Source organism: Ictalurus furcatus, chromosome 27, assembly GCF_023375685.1.
Source record: "Ictalurus furcatus strain D&B chromosome 27, Billie_1.0, whole genome shotgun sequence".
Classification (NCBI taxonomy): Eukaryota; Metazoa; Chordata; class Actinopteri; order Siluriformes; family Ictaluridae; genus Ictalurus; species Ictalurus furcatus.
In genome coordinates, this window is record NC_071281.1 from 6734132 (window position 1) to 6755693 (window position 21562).

Here is a 21562-nt window from a genome sequence, read left to right on the forward strand (position 1 = left end):
AATTATGCTCTACTACAGGAGAATATCGGTTATGCTGATGTTCATGAAAATACCAAAAATATGCTAGCTACTTCCACTTGCAACTAACACCATGTGTATCTGCTTTATATTTCCCTTTTTATTATAATAATGACTAGTTCTTTCTAAACCAGGTATGAAGTTGCATAAAATATCCTGGCCTCAACTGTCCATAAATTTATTAAAAGTGGTTTGGGATAATTTGGAATGTTAAGTAAAAGTAAAACCATCTGGGAACCGCTTGAATACAGCTGGGAGAGGATTCTGAGTACCTAGTTTATGTAAAACTGAAAGAATACCAAGTGGACCATATCAACAGCAATGGATGGCTACTTTGATTAACCTAAAATATAAGACAATTTGTTAAACATTTTTGGTCATGCCAGATGTTAACTCCACATGCTATTTCATGTTTTGCTATCTATAATTCTAAAAATGCTAAGCATGTAGTGCGGGCGGGGGGGGGGTTGTGTTAGCTAGTCGAACAAACAGTTTTATTTTGGTTACTGTTGTTAAGGCTTGGGGTCAATTAAGGTGTAGGCATAGCGTTAATTAACTGCATTAATAAGTAAGTCAGTAGAAGACAATATTATAGCCTTAATGATACAGTGGGGAGGTCTAGCTTGTTAATTCTGAAAAGGTACCTGATTTCATTAAAATACAAATTGAAACAAGCACATTTTACTGACTCATACATGAATGCTATTTAATTTTGTTTTTCCTAAAAGAGTCTATCCCCTGGGATATGGGTGATTCATCCTATCTGCTTCCCAGAGAACGCCAGAGGGCCTTTCCCTATACAATTAGCACAGGTGTGTTGTTGATCTTAGACTAAAGCCAATAAACTTCCATATGTATCTTTTATTTAAGTTAAACTGTTCCCCTTGTTTTCAGATTAAGTCCAGTCATGCTAAGCAAACTAAGATTGTGTACAGCATCACTGGTGAAGGAGCAGACAAGCCTCCAGTGGGACTTTTCATCATAGATAAAGATAGTGGTTGGCTGTTTGTAACAAAGCCTTTAGACAGAGAGACAAAACACGAGTATGTGGTAAGAGGAAGTTTTAAAAACTTGTCTTTGTTGTTGCAGCCACATAAACATTAGAAAGGTTGGTCTGTATCTGTCTTGATATACAATATTGTACAAAGGCTTAGGCACATGAGGAGCATCAGTATTCTCGGGTACAATTCATTCAGTTTTATAACAAAAATGGCTGGTAAATTGGGCTAAGCGTGTTGGAGAATCTGCACAGTTTGTTTTTGTTTCTGTTTTTGTGGGTAATCCCTGACAGCTGTCATTGTGTGTGTGGGTTTTTTTTTTTTTTTTTTTTATCTGTTAGACAATGTTACTTTCTTTACTGAAATACAAAGTGATTCAATAATGCAAAATACATATCTAAGACAAAATCTGTATTTTAAAAAAACAGAGTGTCTAAGACTTTTGCACAGTACTGTATTTTCTTAAATTGTTTGTAAGGAAACATTGGAGTTAACTTCATTTTTTAAATCACTAGGGAACTTTCAGATATTGTCTAGAAAAAAATTAAGACATATAAGGCATTGTCTAGACATTTACCATTTTTATTTTTGTTCTAACTAGCTCCAATCCCATGCAATTGGTGAAGGTATAAATGAGGATCCTACTGAAATCATCATCTGCGTGATTGACCAGAATGATAATAAGCCTGTCTTCACCCAGGATCTATTTAGTGGCAGTGTACCAGAACTATCAAAAATCGGTAGCTACAGTATCAATAGATCAATACTGTGTTGATAAAGCTAATATCTTTATTATGTATTCCAGTCTGTGAAATGCTTCACAATCTTTATTACCCTCTTGCTAAAGGATTTGAGTTCATGACCATCTCAGCAACTGATCCAGATGATCCCAAGACTGAAAACGGAAATATCAGATACTCAATCATCAGTCAGGATCCTGCACTGCCACAGCCAAATATGTTTGAGATCAACCCCATCAGTGGAGTGATTCACGTGAAGTCTGAAGGACTTGACAGAGAGGTGAGGTCAGAAACAAGGTTTCTCACTCAAGTTGTGGAGAAGAGATTTCAGTTGTAATCACTATTTCTTTCAGAAATACCCTGAGTACACCTTGGAGATTCAGGCAGCAGATATGCAGGGGAATGGCCTCCAAACTAGAGGAAAGGCTGTTATTTCTGTAACGGTTTAAGAAAACTTTGGTAAGGCCGATTTCTTTTCATACCAAATGTAAATCCATGAATATTTGTGAATACCTGGGAAGGCAGGACTGAACTGAAATGATCATTAGAAAGTACATGGTATGTACATATATGCTGGCTCAAAGTGAGTGGCTCATACAGTATCAATACATATGCAAATCAGTACCGATAATAAAACTGAGATTGTAACTTAAAATACAGAAAAATAGTTCAGACAGAGCAAATCGAAGAAACACACAGCTCAGTAATTCTCTACCTGCTCTACCACGACAATACACGGCCCAAAAAAAGAAAAAAATGATGAATTATTACTAGTTTGTGCTCTGGGAAGATGGAGGACTGGGAATGAACTGCAAAGATACACAATTCCTTGTTATAAACATAAAAAATTATGTACTCATCTTCCACAGATTGTCACTACATTGGTAATGCTTTGTCTAAGACTTCCATCTTTCTTTTCAACATAGACAATCTTATCAGAGATGGCGACATGAAAAAGGGTCTTTGCTATGTATTCCTCCATAGCTGCTGTGTCTTTAACTGCTAGAGGATAAATGCAGGGGTGCTGAGGTGTGGAACCACGCAGCTGAACAGTACCTCAGTTCTGGAGGTAGTGATGGGGTGAACCTTGTTGGTTCTAGAACAGATAGATACATTTTGGGGACCAGCCTGCCATCTCCATGCCCTGACAATCAAAGAATACTGTAATAGTGTGGGAAATTAACTTAAATTAAATTAGTATCCATTTCAACTGCAGATAGTGGGAACCCATGTTGTTTTCTTTCCAGATCTTCCCAAAGCCAGTAAGATTCCCATATAAAAGCATGTAATGTGGTGTTGTCCTACTACCTTGTGGGATTGTCAGTAGTTCAGTAAGAATTTCTAGCAACTTCAGATGATCAAACATGGGCATAAACAGAATAGTGAGTCAGTAACAGGACTAGGTTTTCTTCCCCTACTTTTCCAAATAGTTGTAACCAATACCCTAATTCTGCTATAATGAGTATGTCAACAGATGAGAGGACTGAGAAGATTGTTATATCTTATACACTATATGGCCAAAAGAATGTGGACACCTGACCATCATGCCCATATGTGATTTTTGAACATCCCATTCCAAAGTTGGTCTCCTTTTTCCGTTATAGCAACTTCCACTATTTTGGGAAGGCTTTCCACTAGATTTTGAAACATGGCCATGGAAATTTCTTACCATTTCTGTTGGGTGAGAAAACCTGGCACACAGTTGGCATTCCATTCCATTTTTATTGCAAAGGTATTCAGTGGGGTTGAGGTGCGGGCTCTGTGAAAGCCACTCCAGTTCTTCCACACCAACCTTGGCAAACAATGTCTTCATGGTGCTCGTTTTGTGGACAGGTGCACGGTCATGCTGGAACATGTCTGGGCCTTTTAGTTCCAGTGAAAGGAAATCTTAAAGCGGGCGCACGGTGGTTTAGTGGTTAGCACGTTCGCCTCACACCTCCAGGGTCGGGGGTTCGGTTCCCACCGTGACCCTGTGTGTGTGGAGTTTGCATGTTCTCTGGCGGGTTTCCTCCGCCAGTCCAAAGAGGTAGGTTGATTGGCGTGTCCAAAGTGTCCGTAGTGTATGAATGGGTGTGAGAGTGTGTATGTGATTGTGCCCTGCGATGGATTGGCACCCTGTCCAGGGTGTACCCCGCCTTGTGCCCAATGCTTCCTGGGATAGGCTCCAGGTTCCCCCATGACCCTGAAAAGGATAAAGCGGTATAGAAGATGGATGGATGGATGGAAATCTTAAAGTTTCAGCATGCAAAGACATTCTAGACAATTGTGTGCTTTCAACTTATGGCCCACATATGGGTGTGATGGTCGGGTGTCCACATACTTTTGGCCATATATTGTATCTGGTTCGGCCAGTTTGGAATCCCCAGCAATAGGGGAAGTGGCTTGCATCCCCTTATGAAGCCAAATTTGCTATCTGTAAGGCCACGTGTAAGCTGCTATTTAGTTGTGTTTGTTGATTATCTTTTACAAGTGGACCATCTATAGGTGAGCTGGCTGATTTTCTTTAGCTATATGCATTAGTCTTGTAGCACAAATCTGGTGAATGAAACACAATTAAATGTAATGTTAGCAAAACAAGTTAAAAGTCTTAATATACAGGAAATTCTGAGCATTGCAAATGCATTGTCAAGCACACATGCAACAGCTGCTCAGTTGTTTCTGTTGTTTCTGTTGTCTGGCTGTTTTTCATTGCATATTTAGTTCATGCAAATTGGAGCGAACAAAAGCTCTAGAGATAGGTTTAGATGTGGCGTTTGCACCTGGAGTCTGTTGCTGTTGGCTCTCAACACAAGTACTAAACAAGCATCACTACCAATGAAGCTGAAAGAATGAAATTTGGGAAACATTTGCCAGTGCTGCTTGTTGTTGATGATTGGTGCTTCACCATGTAGCAGATCAGTGACACAAGAAGGATCTTTTTCAGCTGAAAGAAAGGAATGAGTTATATATGCTATATATACACTTCATGTATAAAACAACCTTGCATTCAAACTGAAATTCTTCTCTTTCACTTGAAAGTCATTATTTCCTTTTAAATATGACTTGCTGAGGTACTGAGACAAAAAAAAAAATCTGTTTAACAGCATCACTCAACCTTATCTTCCAACTATAATGATGGCTCATTTCTATTTGTAATATATTTGTTTTGTTTTTTCAGGATAAAAAGCGTTCTTCAGGAGAAGACAAGATTTCAACATTACTGCTTGTGCTAATCTTTGCAAATATCAACATCCCTGTCACAATGATCTGTGAGACAGCAAGGACCAATAAACTAAGACCTAATTTTTTCACTGACATTATTGGCATGTAGGTAGTATATTGATAAAGAACATATTGCTCATAACCAAACAAATATCAAGATGTACTATACCACATTTCCACTGGTGCAGTGTCAATGTAGAATAGGATACAGCACAGGCATACAGAATTGCATAGTGTGATGAGAGAATTTCAAGAGATTGTGCTTGGATAAAAAGTCTGTTTGAATCAACTGCCAAACACAGTGTTATCTATCTCGCATGAATTGCATGACACCAAATTGTGCAAATATAGTAAAGAATAGTTATTGCAAAAACTAGTAATAGCATACCAATTATTTTGCTTCTTTATACTGCTTATAACAAAATTAAAAACAATGCATGAAACAAAACTTACGAATGTCATCTTTTTTCCTGTCTGTGGAAATATGATTTGATATAATAGCTATTTTGTGTGTTGCATTAAAAATATTCAGAAATTAGAAATGTCTTGCCTGTGAAGCAAAGCTTCTCTGGATGGTTTTGTTTTATTTGAAGCACCTCCTGAACCTGCATTATTGCTCATTCACTCACATATTCACCCAGGCTTCATATGCTCCAAAATAAGGACCTAATTTAGAGTCTGGGCATCTGAGGGAGATAATCAAAAAGTGTAGTTGGAGGTCTGTTGGCAGTACTCTGCATATGACACGGTCCTTGTTTAGAAATTTGAGGGATGAAAGTGGGATGGGGTTCTTGCAATGCCTGCTTTAAAAAGTATTTGTGTTATGTGTATGTATATCATGCAATGGATCATACTGGAAGATCAGATCTTAATTCAAAGTTCAAGTCTGACTGGAGTCACTAGTTTAATCATTTAAACTCAATAACTCAGATAAATAAGACTTGAGGAGCCATCCATTGAGTTATGTACAGTGCTGTGAAAAAGTGTTTGCACCATCCTGTTTTCTTCTGGTTTTGTGTCTCTCATACTAAATAGTTTAAGAAATTAAAACAAAATCTAAGATGAAACAAAGGCAATCCATGCCAAAGTTGAAGGAAATTCCAGAAATGATGAGGAAGAAGGTGATTTGAAATACATCAGTCTGGGAAGGGTTACAAAGCTATTTCAAAGGCTCTGGGATTCCAAGGAACCACAGTGAGCACCATTATTTCCAAATGGAAAACTAGCAAACCAAAAAATAAACAAACAGTGGGTTTTAAAATGTGTATGAAGGTGCTGCATGCCAAGCAACGTTTGTGAAAAAGTTTGTGCTTTCTGAAAGATTATACAGTACAATGGACAAAGCTTGTTTTTTTTTGTTTGTTTGTTTATTTCTTTATACCAATTTGTTTTACAAATCATGGTCTTGCCAAATTTGATGATAAATGCTGTGTTTAACCCAACCCCATCTTACCCCAAGCAATAATTTCACCAAAAACATAAGGTATAATAATAAAATATCTAATATAATACATGTAATAAAAATATGTAATGTATGACAACTCTTTGGAAGGCAAGAGTATGTAATAGCACGTATTTCTTCTTCTTGTGATAGACTTCAGATTTGATTCCGCACTTGCTTTTGAATTTGGCACACTGATTGGGGCGGGTCTAAGGAACATTCTGACCAAATTTGGGCTAAGTGCTGGCAATGCTCTAACAACACCATCGGGTCAAATTTGGGCTTAACTTGGAAGTACTTTTATGGTCAAAACTTTTGAAATGTGTGTTCAAAATTTAAAAACCCTGGAGTCAATTTCCACCTAATCAGAATTTCCATCATCTTGGATTTGGTGAAAAACTGTTTTTTTTTTTTTTTCACTACTCCTCCTAAAAATTTTGTCCAAGCATCACTAAATTTGGCACACATTATCTTCAGAGTAAGCCTCACAAAAGTTATCAAAATAATTTTCTGAGTTTTGGGTCCACTGAATTTCAATATGGACTCTCCTGATTGCCCATAATACCTACAGGCTGCAGCCAATGGGAACGCTTCTCTGTCAGCGTGCGTCCTCACAGGACCGATAAGACCACCTCAGGTAAGTTAACAGAGTCTTAACAGAGCCGAAAATCTTAACACAAAGTTACTTTAACAGATGAAATAGCAGAAACTTTGATATAGATAGTGCTGCGTACACGGACCTGAAATGATCCAGGTTTAACACCCTTATAAATCTTAATTTATTTTCATTATCATAGCTTGATAAGTATTATATCCACAGTTATGTTAGCCTACATGTTTATTACAAACAGAAACTTGGTCAGTAGTTACAAAGAGAGATATGTAATGTTTGTAAAGTGTTTTAGCTGTCATTTATACTGATTCTCAAGCCACTATGGGCTTGGAGCTAAGTGCACATGTATGTAAGATACTATGTATGTATGTAACTGTAACATAGTGCACTATGGGTACTACTGTACTACTTTCATTTTTTTTATTGCATTGACACAGGCTGACACTCTGTGCTAGAGAGATGTGCTAGCATGCAGTCCTTCCACAAGCTACGTACACATTGTGTGCATCTGTGGTGCATTGCGTTCAACGGTCTGCAGAGTGGTCAGTAGAGATGGTGTGACATTTCTTCAAATTAATCAAATTTGTAGTAACATAATTTAATTCATAGTAATATTATTCCAAATACATACATCCCAAATGTAAACAATAACTTATATAAAAAGCCCAGGCTATGACACTAATATTTTAGGGGTGGTGACAAGAAATTTAAGAGTGCTTCGGCCCATCTACAAAGATATGTTTTCTATGTTCTACTGTGAATAACATGGGCTTATGAGATTTGCAAATCATTCTGTTTTTATTTACATTTATCTACCTTTTACACAGCATCCCAACTTTTTTAGAATTGGGGTTATACTTTAGTGGCATGCACAAAGTCTTATTGCAAATGGACAAGAGTTTCAAGTTTTTATTCAGGATTTAAAGCAGAAACTAGGTAGTGTGTGTTTACAAGAGACATGGCTCAAACCACATTTTGATTTTGTATTGCATGGATTTGAAGTAATTACGTAAGGATACAAAATAAGGAAATGAGGGAAAAGTAGCTTCCTTAATAAAGCAAGGCATGACCTTCAGGAAAATAAATAATAATGAGTTAGATGTGTTATCTGTGGACGTATGGTATACTAATAGGAGTATTACTGTATTACTGCAATTTTTATAATCCATGTAATAAACTCAGTAAAGAGACACTTGAAAATATTGGGAGCTAATGATAATAAGATGATTTTAATTCCCATAACACCTTATGGGAGAGCGCTTTCATTTATTTTGGTAGTAATACAACTGAGGAAGTGATAGATGAACTTGGATTAGTATGTCTTAATGATGGCAAACTGGATGTAACACGAGGAGGCGAAACTGTGCTTGACCTTACTGTAGTCTCTGAGGATTTGGCAAAAAAGAGTACCTGGAGAATTAATTAATAAGCATTAACAAAAGTTAATAAACAGACAGCAGTTCCATGGTGGAATAATGAGTGTAGAATAGTTGTTAGAAACAGGGACAGTGCATTTAGGAAGGTAAAAACATCTCAGTCATTTCCAGATTTAATTTAAGGAGGGCACAAACAACGGTCAGAAAAACTATAAGAATCGTAAGGTGGACTTAATTGAGAGAATTCTTCAATACTATAGGATGGGAAACTCAGATTCAGATATGGGGCATGATATGGGTGATGAGAGGTATTAGAAAGAAGAGTAATATGCCTGCTGTCTATAATGGGGAGGAGGTGGCCATTTCAAATTAAGAAAAAGCAGAAATGTTGGCAGATTATTTTTTGTTAAGCTGCATAATAACAGTAATCTAACAAAGGAAACTATAAAAAGTAGAGAATCGGTCAGAAGAGAAAATCCTGGAGTATCGAAGAAATGTAGAACAAATGAAAGCTCAGTAGATGTTACATTTTATCTATTTGAACTTAAGAGAGCTATCTCTAGGGCAATCCGAAGATGAATTATAGCATGAGTATGGCTGAATGAAAAATTAATATCTGGAGAAATTGTAAGAAAAAATGCAAGAAAGTCCTGAATGTCATGAGATGCCTGGGAGGATGTGTGGGATGCGAGTCGCATTCACTCAACAACACCTCGTGTCCTTATTAGATCCACAATCAATTATGGTTGCATGGCTTACAGTTTAGCATGTGAAACACTTCTTAATAAAATTGATTCAGTGCAGACTCAGGCACTTAGACTATGTTGTGGAGCTTTCAAAACATCTCCTGAAGCAGCTCTGCAAGTGGAGATGAGTGAAATGCCACTAACAGTGAGACATCAACAATTGTCCATGGTGTACTGTGTCACGGTTTCCCCTTTAAGCGGCACGCTGGAGAGCATGTGGGCGCGCGTGCATGAACAAGGTGCGCAAGCACCTGCTTTTCGTATGTTGACAATCGTGACATCGTGTACATTGGACACGTGCTTTCATTATGTTTCTGTTATGTCTCCTCCCTGTTCTGTCATTGGCTGTTATTTCACGTGTGTCTAGATTGGTGTCAGCCGTCAGCAATTGACACTGATTATGTTTGTATATATACTGCGCGCCTCCCAGCACACGGGCAGAATATTAGAGTAGATTAGAATAAATAAGATACTTACGTTAGATGTAGTAGATTAGATTAGTTTAGATTCCATACGATAGTTCACCACAGTCATAGTCTTAAGTTATTGTCCATGTTATGTATCATGTTAGATTAATGCATTTGGTCCATGCTGGTTTCTCCGCTCCCAGTTCCTAGTCATACTTTGTTTCTTGTTTTGAATATCGACCCTGTATTCCGTGACCGTGACCTTGATTCATGCTTTGCCCCGTGTATGCCTGTTTGTCGATTGCCTGACCTTTGCATGTTTGTGGATTACGTTTCTGATCATGATTTGGATTTACCTGCCTGTGTCTCACATTAAATAAACTATTAAACTGCATTTGCATCCATCCCCATCTTCATTACGTCTTGAGACGTGATATACTGGGTATCATTAAAAGGGTTTACAAAAGGATTTACACCCTACCAAGTCTGTGTCTGAGTGCTGGGGGCATAATCGAGGCAACAGCCGTAGTCTGGGGTGGATAGGGAATAGACTAGCCAAGTCAATGGAACTGGACCATTGGAACTACAGTCAAATTGTGCCATTGCCCACAGTTCCATGGATGTTTCCAAAGCCTTGCATAGACATTCAGTAGTATCGGAATAATATGTTGTTCAGCAGTATATTGAAAAGAAGTATAGTCACATGATACATGTCTTTACAAATGGATCGAAAGATCCAGTATCAGGGAAAACTGGAGCAGCTGTTTTTGTTCCTAAATATATATCCATCAGAAAGAGAACATCAGACAATTTATCGGTATTTACTGTGGAATTAGATGCACTTCATTTTGCTCTCCAGTGAGTGGAGGAAATGAATGTTGATAGAGGAGTTACAGTATCTCACAAAAAGTGAGTACACCCCTCAAATTTTTGTAAAAATTTGTTTATATATTTTAATGTGACAACACTGAAGAAATGACACTTTGCTACAATGTAAAGTAGTGAGTGTACAGCTTGTGAAACAGTGTAAATTTGCTGTCCCCTCAAAATAACTCAACACAGCCATTAACGTCTAAACCGCTGGCAACAAATGTGAGTACACCCCTAAGTGTCAATGTTTTATGTGGCCACCATTATTTTCCAGCACTGCCTTGATCCTCTTGGGCATGGAGTTCACCAGAGCTTCACAGGTTGACACTGGAGTCCTCTTCCACTCCTCCATGACATCACGGAGCTGGTGGATGTTAAAGACCTTGTGCTCCTCCACCTTCCATTTGAGGATGCCCCACAGAGGCTCAATAGGGTTTTGTCCATCACCTTCAGCTTCTTTAGCAAGGCAGTGGTCGTCTTGGAGGTGTGTTTGGGGTCGTTATCATGCTGGAATACTGCCCTGCGGCCCAGTCTCTGAAGCGACGGGATCACGCTCTGCTTCAGTATGTCAGAGTACATGATGGCATTCATGGTTCTCTCAATGAACTGTAGCTCCCCAATGCTGGCAACACTCATGCAGCCCCAAACCATGACACTCCCACCACCATGCTTGACTGTAGGCAAGACACACTTGTCTTTGTACTTCACACCTGGTTGCTGCCACACACGCTTGACACCATCTGAACCAAATAAGTTTATCTTGGTCTCATCAGACCACAGGACATGGTTCCAGTAATCCATGTCCTTAGTCTGTTTGTCTTCAGCAAACTGTTTGCAGGCTTTCTCGTGCATCATCTTTAGAAGACGCTTCCTTCTGGGACGACAGCCATGCAGACCAATTTGATGCAGCGTGCGGCTTATGGTCCGAGCGCTGACAGGCTGACCCCCACCCCTTCAACCTCTGCAGCAATGTTGGCAGTACTGGTACGTCTATTTCCCAAAGACAACCTCTGGATATGACGCTGAGCACGTGCACTCAACTTCTCTGGTCGACCATGGCAAGGCCTAGTCGGAGTGGAACCTGTCCTGTTAAACTGCTGTATGGTGCTGCAGCTCAGTGTCAGGGGCTTGGCAATCTTCTTATAGCCTAAGAAATCTTTATGTAGAGCAACAATTCTTTTTTTCAGATCCTCAGAGAGTTCTTTGCCCTGAGGTACCATGTTGAACTTCCAGTGACCAGTATGAGGGAGTGTGAGAGCCATGACACCAAATTTAACACACCTGCTCCCCATTAACACCTGAGACCTTGTAACACTAACAAGTCACATGACACCAGGGAGGGAAAATGGCTAATTGGGCCCAATTTGGACATTTTCACTTAGAGGTTTACTCACTTTTGTTGTCAGCGGTTTAGACATTAATGGCTGTGTGTTGAGTTATTTTGAGCGAACAGCAAATTTACACTGTTACACAAGCTGTACACTCACTACTTTACATTGTAGCAAAGTGTCATTTCTTCAGTCTTGTCACATGAAAAATGATAATCAAATATTTACAAAAATGTGAGGGGTGTACTCACTTTTGTGAGACACTGTATATGTACAGATTCTCTGGCAGCCCTGAAAAGCTTGCAGTCTCACCATTCAGATAGTAGGCAAGATTTTATATTTGAAATCTTGCCATTTTTGTGTAGGATACATAACAGAGGAATTTATTAGATTCATTTGGGTTCCTGCGCATGTAGGTTTGGAGGGCAAAGAACTCACTTGTAGGCAGTAATGTAGAGATCATCATGAATAAATCAGAAGTCAAGACTTGTATTTGTAAAGTGGTAAACATCTGGCAGAATCTTTGAGAAAGAGAGGTGACTAAGACTCTGAGAACAGATTTGTGAAATGTGAGAACAGGATATTTGACTTCAGTATCAAGAAGGGGAATAAGCAATAATTGCCAGAATCTGAATTGGACACAGTGTTAAATGCCAATTTACATATAAACATCCTACAGTAAATGTATGCAGTAAAGTGTAATAAACTAGAAGCAGTTCTAGAAACACATCCTTCTACATTGTGTCGCGTATCAAGATTGAGGCGGAAGCAATCGCAGATATACAAAAACAACTTGGCAAAATACTGTGGCAAGAAATAAAATGGTACTAGCCCCAACCACAGACTCCCACTTGTACCCGGAATCCTCCTACTGCTGCTGGCATTGCGTAGCAAAGTACTCCGCGAACATAGGTGGCATAGTGACGCCCAGGTACTTCATAATGATCTGCTGCTTCCGTTGAAGGTCTTACGTTCGATCACATACCAAGGTTGAGGCGGAAGCAATCGCAGATATACCAAACAAACACAACTTGGCAAAATACTGTGGCAAGAACTAAAACACGGTAGCCTAAGACAAACGTAAGACAGAGAAGCAGTGCAAACAATGGCAATATATAAGTGTGCTCATTAACAGAAACGTGATTCAGGTGCAGGTGGTCATGTGACATGTAGTACAGTGCAGTGGCTGATGGGAACTGAAGTCCAGAGTTACCTCCTTGATATATGACACACTGTACAGCATCTAATAATGGAAGGCAAATATTACAGGCAAAGTTAAAAATGGAAATTAATTCCGTCACTAGAAAATCTTCTGGCAAAAAAAAAAAAATCCTGAGAGAAAACCCATGAAAGTTAGGTCAAGAATATAGTTATTCTTTTTAGTGACTTATTTTTTAAAATACTACTACTACTACTACTACTACTACTAATAATAATAATAATAATAATAATAATAATAAGCATTAGTAGTATTACTATTATTATTATTATTTTCCATGAATACTCCACACTCAAGTTCAGTTGGAGGCGGTAATGCACCAAAAGCTGGTCTTCCAACCACCAACAAACTGAACCTGAAAACATGCCAAGAAAACTTCTGAATCTGAAAATAAGAAGAAACTCATTTCATCAAGTTTAAAATCTTCACGTAGTGGCAGCGCGCTTTAGTCTCTCAAATTAAAAGGATTTTATTTTGTTTATTATTATTATTATTATTATTCGGCATCAAATGGAGCCTAAATGGGATAAAGGGCTGGGAGTTGTGTTTGTTTTACTGCAGGTAGGACTAGATATATCTTTTCTTTTCTGTGTTTTTTTTTTCTGTTGGTGTCATGCATTAGCTATTTCCACTTGTTTTTGTTTTGTTTTTTTAACGAACGTGTCGGTTTTTTTTTTCTTCAAGAAGGTCGGGGGGAAAGTGGGACTTTTCACTTATCACAATAGTTTGCGATTATCTTGTTTATCTTATGGCATGGACCGTTATCCACGGACACAGCCTGCATGTTATTATTACACAGTGTCATGGGGATAGAGCTGTAAGACCAGATCAAATGCGACCAAATGTGTTTATGAAAGTTTTCACAAGTCAGGCTCTGGCTAAAACAAGAACATGAACTCAGACTGCGTGTTTATTGGAAACAGCTGTTAAACCTGAAGACCGTGTTTTTTTTGTTGGTTTGTTTACCTTCCCGACTCACCGACTTAATAAGTTTGACGGACAAAAACTTTGCTGTGAAGAAATTCACACATTAAACTGGTGAAGATGAAAGCCTCGTAGTTTCAGTCTTCTACCTGATTAACGTTTTGAGTTGTACGCGTTATAGAAATAAATAATCGCAGTAGAATAAACGCGCGTCACGTGACTTCACAACTCATGAGAGACATGTTTACATGTCTGCAGTAGTGGATTCACATTTACAGCCGAAATAAGTCTGAATTTCAAACCGCAAACTAATTATCTCTATACTCCGGTGTACCACCTCGTTTTCTCTTCTAACGCATAAAAGCACCTATTTAAGTCCCTTCGCTTTTAAAAAGCTATAAGCGAAACAAACCCAATCTTTGTTCCTTACTAAGGTCCTTTGCGGTGGATCTGTGGAGTCGACGCCATGTTCCCCTGGCTTTGCTTCTGATCTTTTCCTCCTCAGAGTTCACAGAGAACACCTGCACAAGGGCTCAAGGATCGGCACAGGTTAGACAACATTACCACACCTTCACTTTTTTCAGAAAAGAAAAAAGTAAAGCTAAAAAAAGATTGGTTTTGGATTATATTTAGTTTGTAAATGTTTTTCTAAATTATTATATATTTAGGAGCTACATTTGAGCTGCATCTATTTTACTTTGGTCTTTATTATTAACTTCCATTTGAGGTGCTTCAGATAATTCTGCTAAATATTTAACATCTGGTTTAATTCCTTATTCAACTTGGTTTGCATTACTACAGTTTTCACACCCGGGACGTGCTTTATTTCTGATCAAAATGATTAGAGAATGAGTCTGTTTTAATTGAGTATCTCTTGTAGAGTCTTTAAGTTTAGCACATCAGGGTGTGTGTTTGATCTCAGTAACTGAAGGCCACTCAATTTTAGATAAATGTACTATAGTGACTCTGTATTGTTACCTTGAGTTCCTGAAACTCTGAGCTGCTTTGTTTGATATGGACTGTAGCCTTGCTTGGTAAACTACAGCTGCTTTTATGTCTGCATTCTGTTCTTCTGGTTTCATTTTGTATTGTGTTTAAACACCCAGCAGCTCATTCCTCATGTTCAGCTTGAATAAGAATGGTCCTTTCCGTAATTACCTGAAAATGGTGTGCTTTTAACATCTCCTTCGAGGTGCTACTTGATTTGTATTAGAATGGATCAAGTGCTTCTGCAGTGTTCTGCTTCATTTTGGGCTTTGTGTGTGTTAATGTGTGTGTGGCTGATTCAGAGTCAAGCTCAGTCTGTGCTCATAGGCGTAGCAGATCATAAACCTGTAGAAACCTTCCATCCCACCCACACACATGTGTCTTGCTAAGTTGCCTGCCTGATGGAAATTTATTTATGCTTTGCCATTGATTTAGCTCACCACATCTTCATTACAGTCCTTTCTAATAGCTCATAACACTTGATGTGGAGTCATCTACCTTGCTGGTTTTTTATCACCCTGTGGATTCCCTATCAAATCCTGTTGTGTGTTTCATGCAAAACATTATCCTGTGGTTTTGTTTTACTGAGGTCCAGACAAAGTGCATGTGTGTGCTGTGCATGTTGGTCCATAGAATTTGTCTTTACACTTTTAGTTGGTTTCTTAGCGGATCTGTTTAATGTCCAACTAAAAGTTCATAACTACAGTTTTAAAGTTTGACTGTAATTTGTACAATCAGTGTTTCAGACAAAGTGAGTGACCAAAGGTTTTAGAATTCTTCTGCACTTTGAACTAAAATGTTCTTTTAAAAAAAAAAAATAATGCCATTGTTCATTCTATTAATTCCTGTTTCCTGTTCAGTTGTTTTCAATGACTGCGGTGGAAGAACACAGACCACCTTTGACTCTGCTGATGCGAGGTTTCATGTAAACTCTGATGGCACCGTGGACCTGAAGACACCGGTCACTCTTCATGATGGCCATAAGATGTTCTCGGTCCATGCTTGGGACTCCAGGGGAAAGAAACACACTGCGTTTGTGAGAGTGGAACATCAGGGCCGGGTCGGCCACCATCATGGGCAGCAGGAAGAAGATTGGGCAGTTGAGCCTGTGCAGGTACACCTCTTAACTAGTCTGACCTCTGCTGGACAAACTGCAGAACTTTCTGTATTGAAGTGTATGTACTATGTATTTTGAAGAACTGTAAAGTTGCGTACAGATTGCTTTTATGCAACAGTTCTATTCAAACTCTGTTTCTAAACAAAAAAGTAAGATTGAGTAACATTCAGACACAATATGACCAAATATTTTGTTTATTTTTGCTCTGTCCTGATAAATGGTTCCCAAAGAAGCCACAGCTGGATAGTGTTGTGTTGTCATGCAGCGCACAGACTGACTGACCGCCTGTAGTAAGTGTAGTAATGTAGCACACTAATGCTAGAACTGGATATTTTTGTGGTGGACATGAACAAGAGGAGTGATTCAAACCATGGAAATGTACCTGTGCTGTTATACTAAATATCGACTCTGTTAGAATGTATGCATGTCCAATCAAATTAATGAACCGGAACTAATTGTTATACAGTTTCTAACACTTCTTTATTTGTGTAGCCCGAACTGCATATTTTAGCTGCAGTGCACACTCTTTAACTTTGTTAAAGCACCTTTTTCTTGTAATACAGCACTCTGTATTTTTTGATACGAGTCTACCAACTTATGATGATTTAACAATTTTATTGAACTCTTCTTTGCAGAATGCTTCAGCTCTGTCAAATTGTGAGGTGCTCTTCTGTGCACAACCATCATCAAGTGAAAATGTTCATCTTTTTCTGAACCCATTCTTTTGTTCACTTGGATTTGTGTTTTGGGTCACTTTCATGCTGAAAGCTGAATTTTATTGGTTGCTTTATCACATTAATACGGAAGCCTTAAACGGCCATGCATTATTCTTTTTTCTTTGTTGTTTCTTGATCTGAACTTCATTTTCTTCTGATCTTGACATAACAAAAACTGTTTTCTCACGATGTTATCCTGAGAAAATCCTCGCACCTTGTGAATGGGACTGGTGCTACATGCACGTTGGCATCTTCGCCATCATAAATGTAATAATTGCCCGCTGTAGAGATGGACTTTATCTCGGCATTAAGAGAGAGGAGTGTCACCTTCACCTAGTGTCGGACACTAATGTGGAAGTCGTCAATCCTGCAGGGATGACGTATTTTGTGTAGGCCAACCCGGAAGTTAGCATCACCCTGGTTCCCTCCACAAAGAACCAATAGGATTTTTCCATTTGCTTTTTTTGCATTTCCATAGGCTTTTGGATTACTGCAGAAAATAATCTCTGTGACCAACAAAAGTTTATGATTCTTACACATTTTGTTCAGCAATATAATATTCACAAATGAACACAACTTTCATGAATTTTAAAGCCTAAATACAATCGCTAGAAGTAAAAAGCTAATGTAAGGATATAAACAAACTACACCACGGTCGCATGACTTCAACGTCACCATCACTAAGCTTCCGACAGCTCTTTCAGCCTTTATTTAAAAAACGCTACCATTGGAAAATAATATAAATTGATAAATCTACAAGTTGGAAAGTTTGAGTTGGAATAGTTTGCAAGTGCGCAAGTATAAACAGGACGAGGCTTTAGTAGATGTAGGCTTTAGTAGATTTAGTAGATCGGCGTGATGAAGTTTAATATCCTGATAACCTCTGTAGTCCCATTTAGCCACTTGTAAGCAACCGCACTTTTCAAGACACGTAAAATCTTAACAAAATCCTGAGTTGGGTATTACTGATGTATTTTATGTTGAAGAATAAAACATGAAAATATCTTGAGCTTGTGTTAACCACAAACCTTATTTCAGGCATTTAACCAAAAACCCACTCAAAAAGCCCATTGACTTCGGGACGATGGATGTCGAATACACAGAAAAATTATGTCGAGATCACGAGAAAGAAAAAAATTAATAATGCATGGCCGCTTTGGGCTTCCATAGGTGGAGAAAAATCTAATCAGGATATATCTGGGTTTCTTTACTTTTTTTACAGATGTTTTTTTTGAGGATGTGTTGATCTTTTTATATCTACTGAAGGTGTATTAACTGATCTTATCCAAGAACAATTTCTCCTTTAAAAAAGTTCATTAATGCTGGTGTTACAGTTACAGCTGGATGAGTAGTTAATGCTTTTCTGAGATGTTGAAGCTAATATTTTTAACACTCATTTGTGCAGTCTACCTTGCTATAGACAGTGGGCCTTTGGAGCAACTACAAATTGGAGGCATGTTACTGAATAGTGTGCTATGTTCTTTTGTTGATTGCTTTATATAGACTGAATCCCCCTCAGCTCTCTTAGTTCTGGAGTTTCCAAAATCAGGTGGGTTACGGAGGAGAAAAAGAGAGTGGGTGATTCCTCCAGTCTCAATCACAGAGAATTCAAAAGGCCCTTTCCCCTTGAGGATGGTGCAGGTATGTAGAGCTGATTTATAGATGCACAGAATCTTCCCTGTGCATCTTTTACTTTATATCAAGTTGTCACATCTTGTGCCCAGATTAAGTCCAGTTATGCCAAAGAAACAAAGATGGTGTACAGTATCAGTGGTGAAGGAGCAGACCAGCCTCCAGTGGGACTTTTCACAATAGACAAAACCACTGGAGAGCTCTATGTGTCAAGGCCTGTAGACAGGGAAGAAAAAGATCAATATGAGGTGAGACTTTTTTCACTTTGGCTATATCTGTCAAGTGTTTGGCAAATATTATAACTGCTTCAGATGGATGCCAACAGATGCTTCCACACAAGAATATTGGTTTTAGTAATTTACCATGTTGTTTTGTCTGTGAACTCCAGCTGCAAGCCCTTGCTAGATCAGCTACTGATTCGAACATTGGAGAACCTCCCGTGGAAGTTACAGTCGTAGTGACGGACCAGAATGATAACCATCCTATCTTCACCCAAAATCCATTCATCGGGAGTGTACCAGAAGCTTCAAAAATAGGTAATTTTATTAAAGCCTTTATAATCCTATCCATAGTATCCATCCATAGTAATGCTATGCTTTTGGAAAATAATGCTCAACACTCACATATGGGTGTCATGGTCAGGTGTCCACATACCTTTGACCATATTGTTTACTATTGCTCTTAATCACAGTGTTCAAAATTTCATGTCTTATTACTCTCTCATTGAAGGATTCGAGTTCATGACAGTCACTGCCACTGATGCAGACGATCCAAACACCTACAACGCTGATGTCAGGTACTCCATCATCAGTCAGATTCCAACAGATCCAAGTCCAAACATGTTTGCGATCAACCCGATCACTGGAGCGATTCGAGTGAATGCTGATGGCGTGGACAGAGAGGTGAGTGCACAAATCAGATTTCTCACTAACTACATTTACATCCAGTCTAACTGTCACTAGTCTGGCTGGTAGAAATTTATGTCTGATCAAACAAGATAGATAATCTATTAAATAGTCCATTAAATAGAATACTAATTCTACTAATACTAATTTATTACTAAATAACGTAAACTTTTATTTACACTTTTTTTGTTGGAATTCTGTGCATGTTGACCAAAATAACAAAGTGCTTTTGATTTGATACATTTTTAACATTTTAAAAGGTTTTAAAATAATAGTAAGGTTGGATGGCGCATGGAATAGGGAGCCAATAAATTTTGCATAAAGATGAGAGATACAAATTGTTCCTGGCTTTTCTTTATTTATGGGCCTCATTTATGAAGAGGAATAGGAACAGATTTATTCGTTTGTTGTTTGCTACAACATTTTGTGCAATGTTTTTAGCAAATGACTGTTATGTTATGTCTCACGCTGCAGTGAGCCTGTGCAGTGTATTTCCTAATGTACTGCTTGACATCATTGGCTTCTTCCTTATAACACTTTTCCAACACTGCTTCAGGGTGCATTGTTCTGGAAGAGATTTCTGGTCAAGAAATCACAAAACCCTATGAGTCTAAAAAATAAATAAATAAATGCACATAGCAGCTTTCATATGTCATGTGTTTGGATCATCTGGATATAGTAGATATATTTTTTTTTTGCTGTTATCATGTGGAGCCATTTTCTTTTTTACCTTAATTAATTTTCAGCTAAATCACCTTTTCTGTAATGTGGCTTTAACATTTTCAGGTGCTGTTACTTTTAAAAAATTTTTAGTCTGCTCTGGTTTCCACAAATATTTGTACACATCTTTAGTAACAGATTGATAAATGAGGCTCATTGAAAGTAAGTTTTGAACCCTAGTTACTTTTAAATTACAACAGTATGCTTTCTAATAAGGTAATGTTAACACCAATTGTTACTTGCTGGATTCACATAAATTTGGTTTGGGGTAAAACATGCATGTAAACTGTTTATTTTAACTGTTGGGGTAGCTGTAAACTGTAAATGTATTACAATTATAATGTAATTCATTATACTTGGGTCTTCCTCAGTCATCTCTGGCTCGTCTCCAGATGGTTCAGAATGCAGCTGCAAGGCTGTTGACTAGGGCAAAGAAATTTGATCGTGTCATCCCAATTTTAGCATCGCTCCATTGGCTCCCAGTCCGTTTTAGGATTCAGTTTAAGATTCTGATGTTTGTTTTTAAAACTCTTAATGATCAAGCTCCTTCCTATCTCAAGGATCTTCTTACACCACATTCATCGAACAGACTTCTAAGATCTTCTGATAGGTTGATTTTGCATGTCCCTCGTTCCCAGTTAAAAACAAAGGGAGATAGAGCTTTTTCAGTTGCTGCCCCTCATCTATGAAATTAACTGCCACTGGACATCCGCCATGCACCTTCTATTACCACTTTTAAAAAGAGGCTTAAAATGTATCTCTTCTCCCAGGCGTTCTAATCTAATTTATGCTAATTTTTACTATTGTCTGTTTTTATTTGGTCTTATTCTGTTTCTATTTTTACTTTCCTTACTCTGTTCAGCACTTTGGTCAGCTTTGCTGTGTGAAACATGCTATATAAATAAAATTTACTTACTTACTTGCAATAAATCTAAATGAATTTGGATGAACACATTTTTGCATGTGAAACACATAATTGATGTCGAAAGTGGGTTTAAAGTTATAAAATGTTTTGTTCTTTTTCAAGGCAAATCCTGAATATACTTTGGAGATTCAAGCAGCAGATATGCAGGGGGATGGCCGCCCAGTAATCGGAAAAGCTATTATTACTGTAACAGACAGCAACGACAATGCACCTCAATTTCTGGAAAACTTGGTAAGGCAATTAATGGTTATGGTTTTAATTTAAATTAATTCATGGTTTGCAGTAAATTATTGCTTTTAAAATGAATCTTTGCTCCAAATGTTTACGTATGACCTTTATTTTGGTTTTTCAATCCCCAAATTATGATAAAGCAGTTACCAAGTTTGATTAAATTATTTAAGTCATCTTCACTATTATTATTATTATTATTAATGCAAGCATTTGTTTTTCCAGTACAATGTGTCTGTCCCAGAGGATAAAGTGGGAGCTGTGGTGGTGAAAATGTCAGTGACTGACAATGATGAACCACAGTCATCTGCCTGGGCAGCAAAGTTTAAGATTGTTAGTGGAAACAGTGGTGGACTTTTCAACATTAGCACAGGACCAAACAAACAGGAGGGCATCATTACTACTGTGAAGGTACTGCACAACTCGGATTGAAATCTCATCAGTTAGGTGT

At 38.1% G+C, this 21562-nt stretch overlaps 1 protein-coding gene across 1 annotated transcript in view; it reads left to right on the plus strand.

Annotated features, from left to right (window-relative positions):
- Positions 1-21562, plus strand: part of LOC128602810 (cadherin-1) — a 41092-nt gene that overhangs the window by 16329 nt on the left and 3201 nt on the right. The window contains exons 15-20 of the mRNA XM_053616867.1: positions 747-830; positions 913-1068; positions 1618-1756; positions 1864-2036; positions 20986-21114; positions 21337-21522. Coding sequence (XP_053472842.1) covers positions 747-830; positions 913-1068; positions 1618-1756; positions 1864-2036; positions 20986-21114; positions 21337-21522 — 867 coding nt within the window. The remainder of the gene's footprint in view (positions 1-746; positions 831-912; positions 1069-1617; positions 1757-1863; positions 2037-20985; positions 21115-21336; positions 21523-21562) is intronic.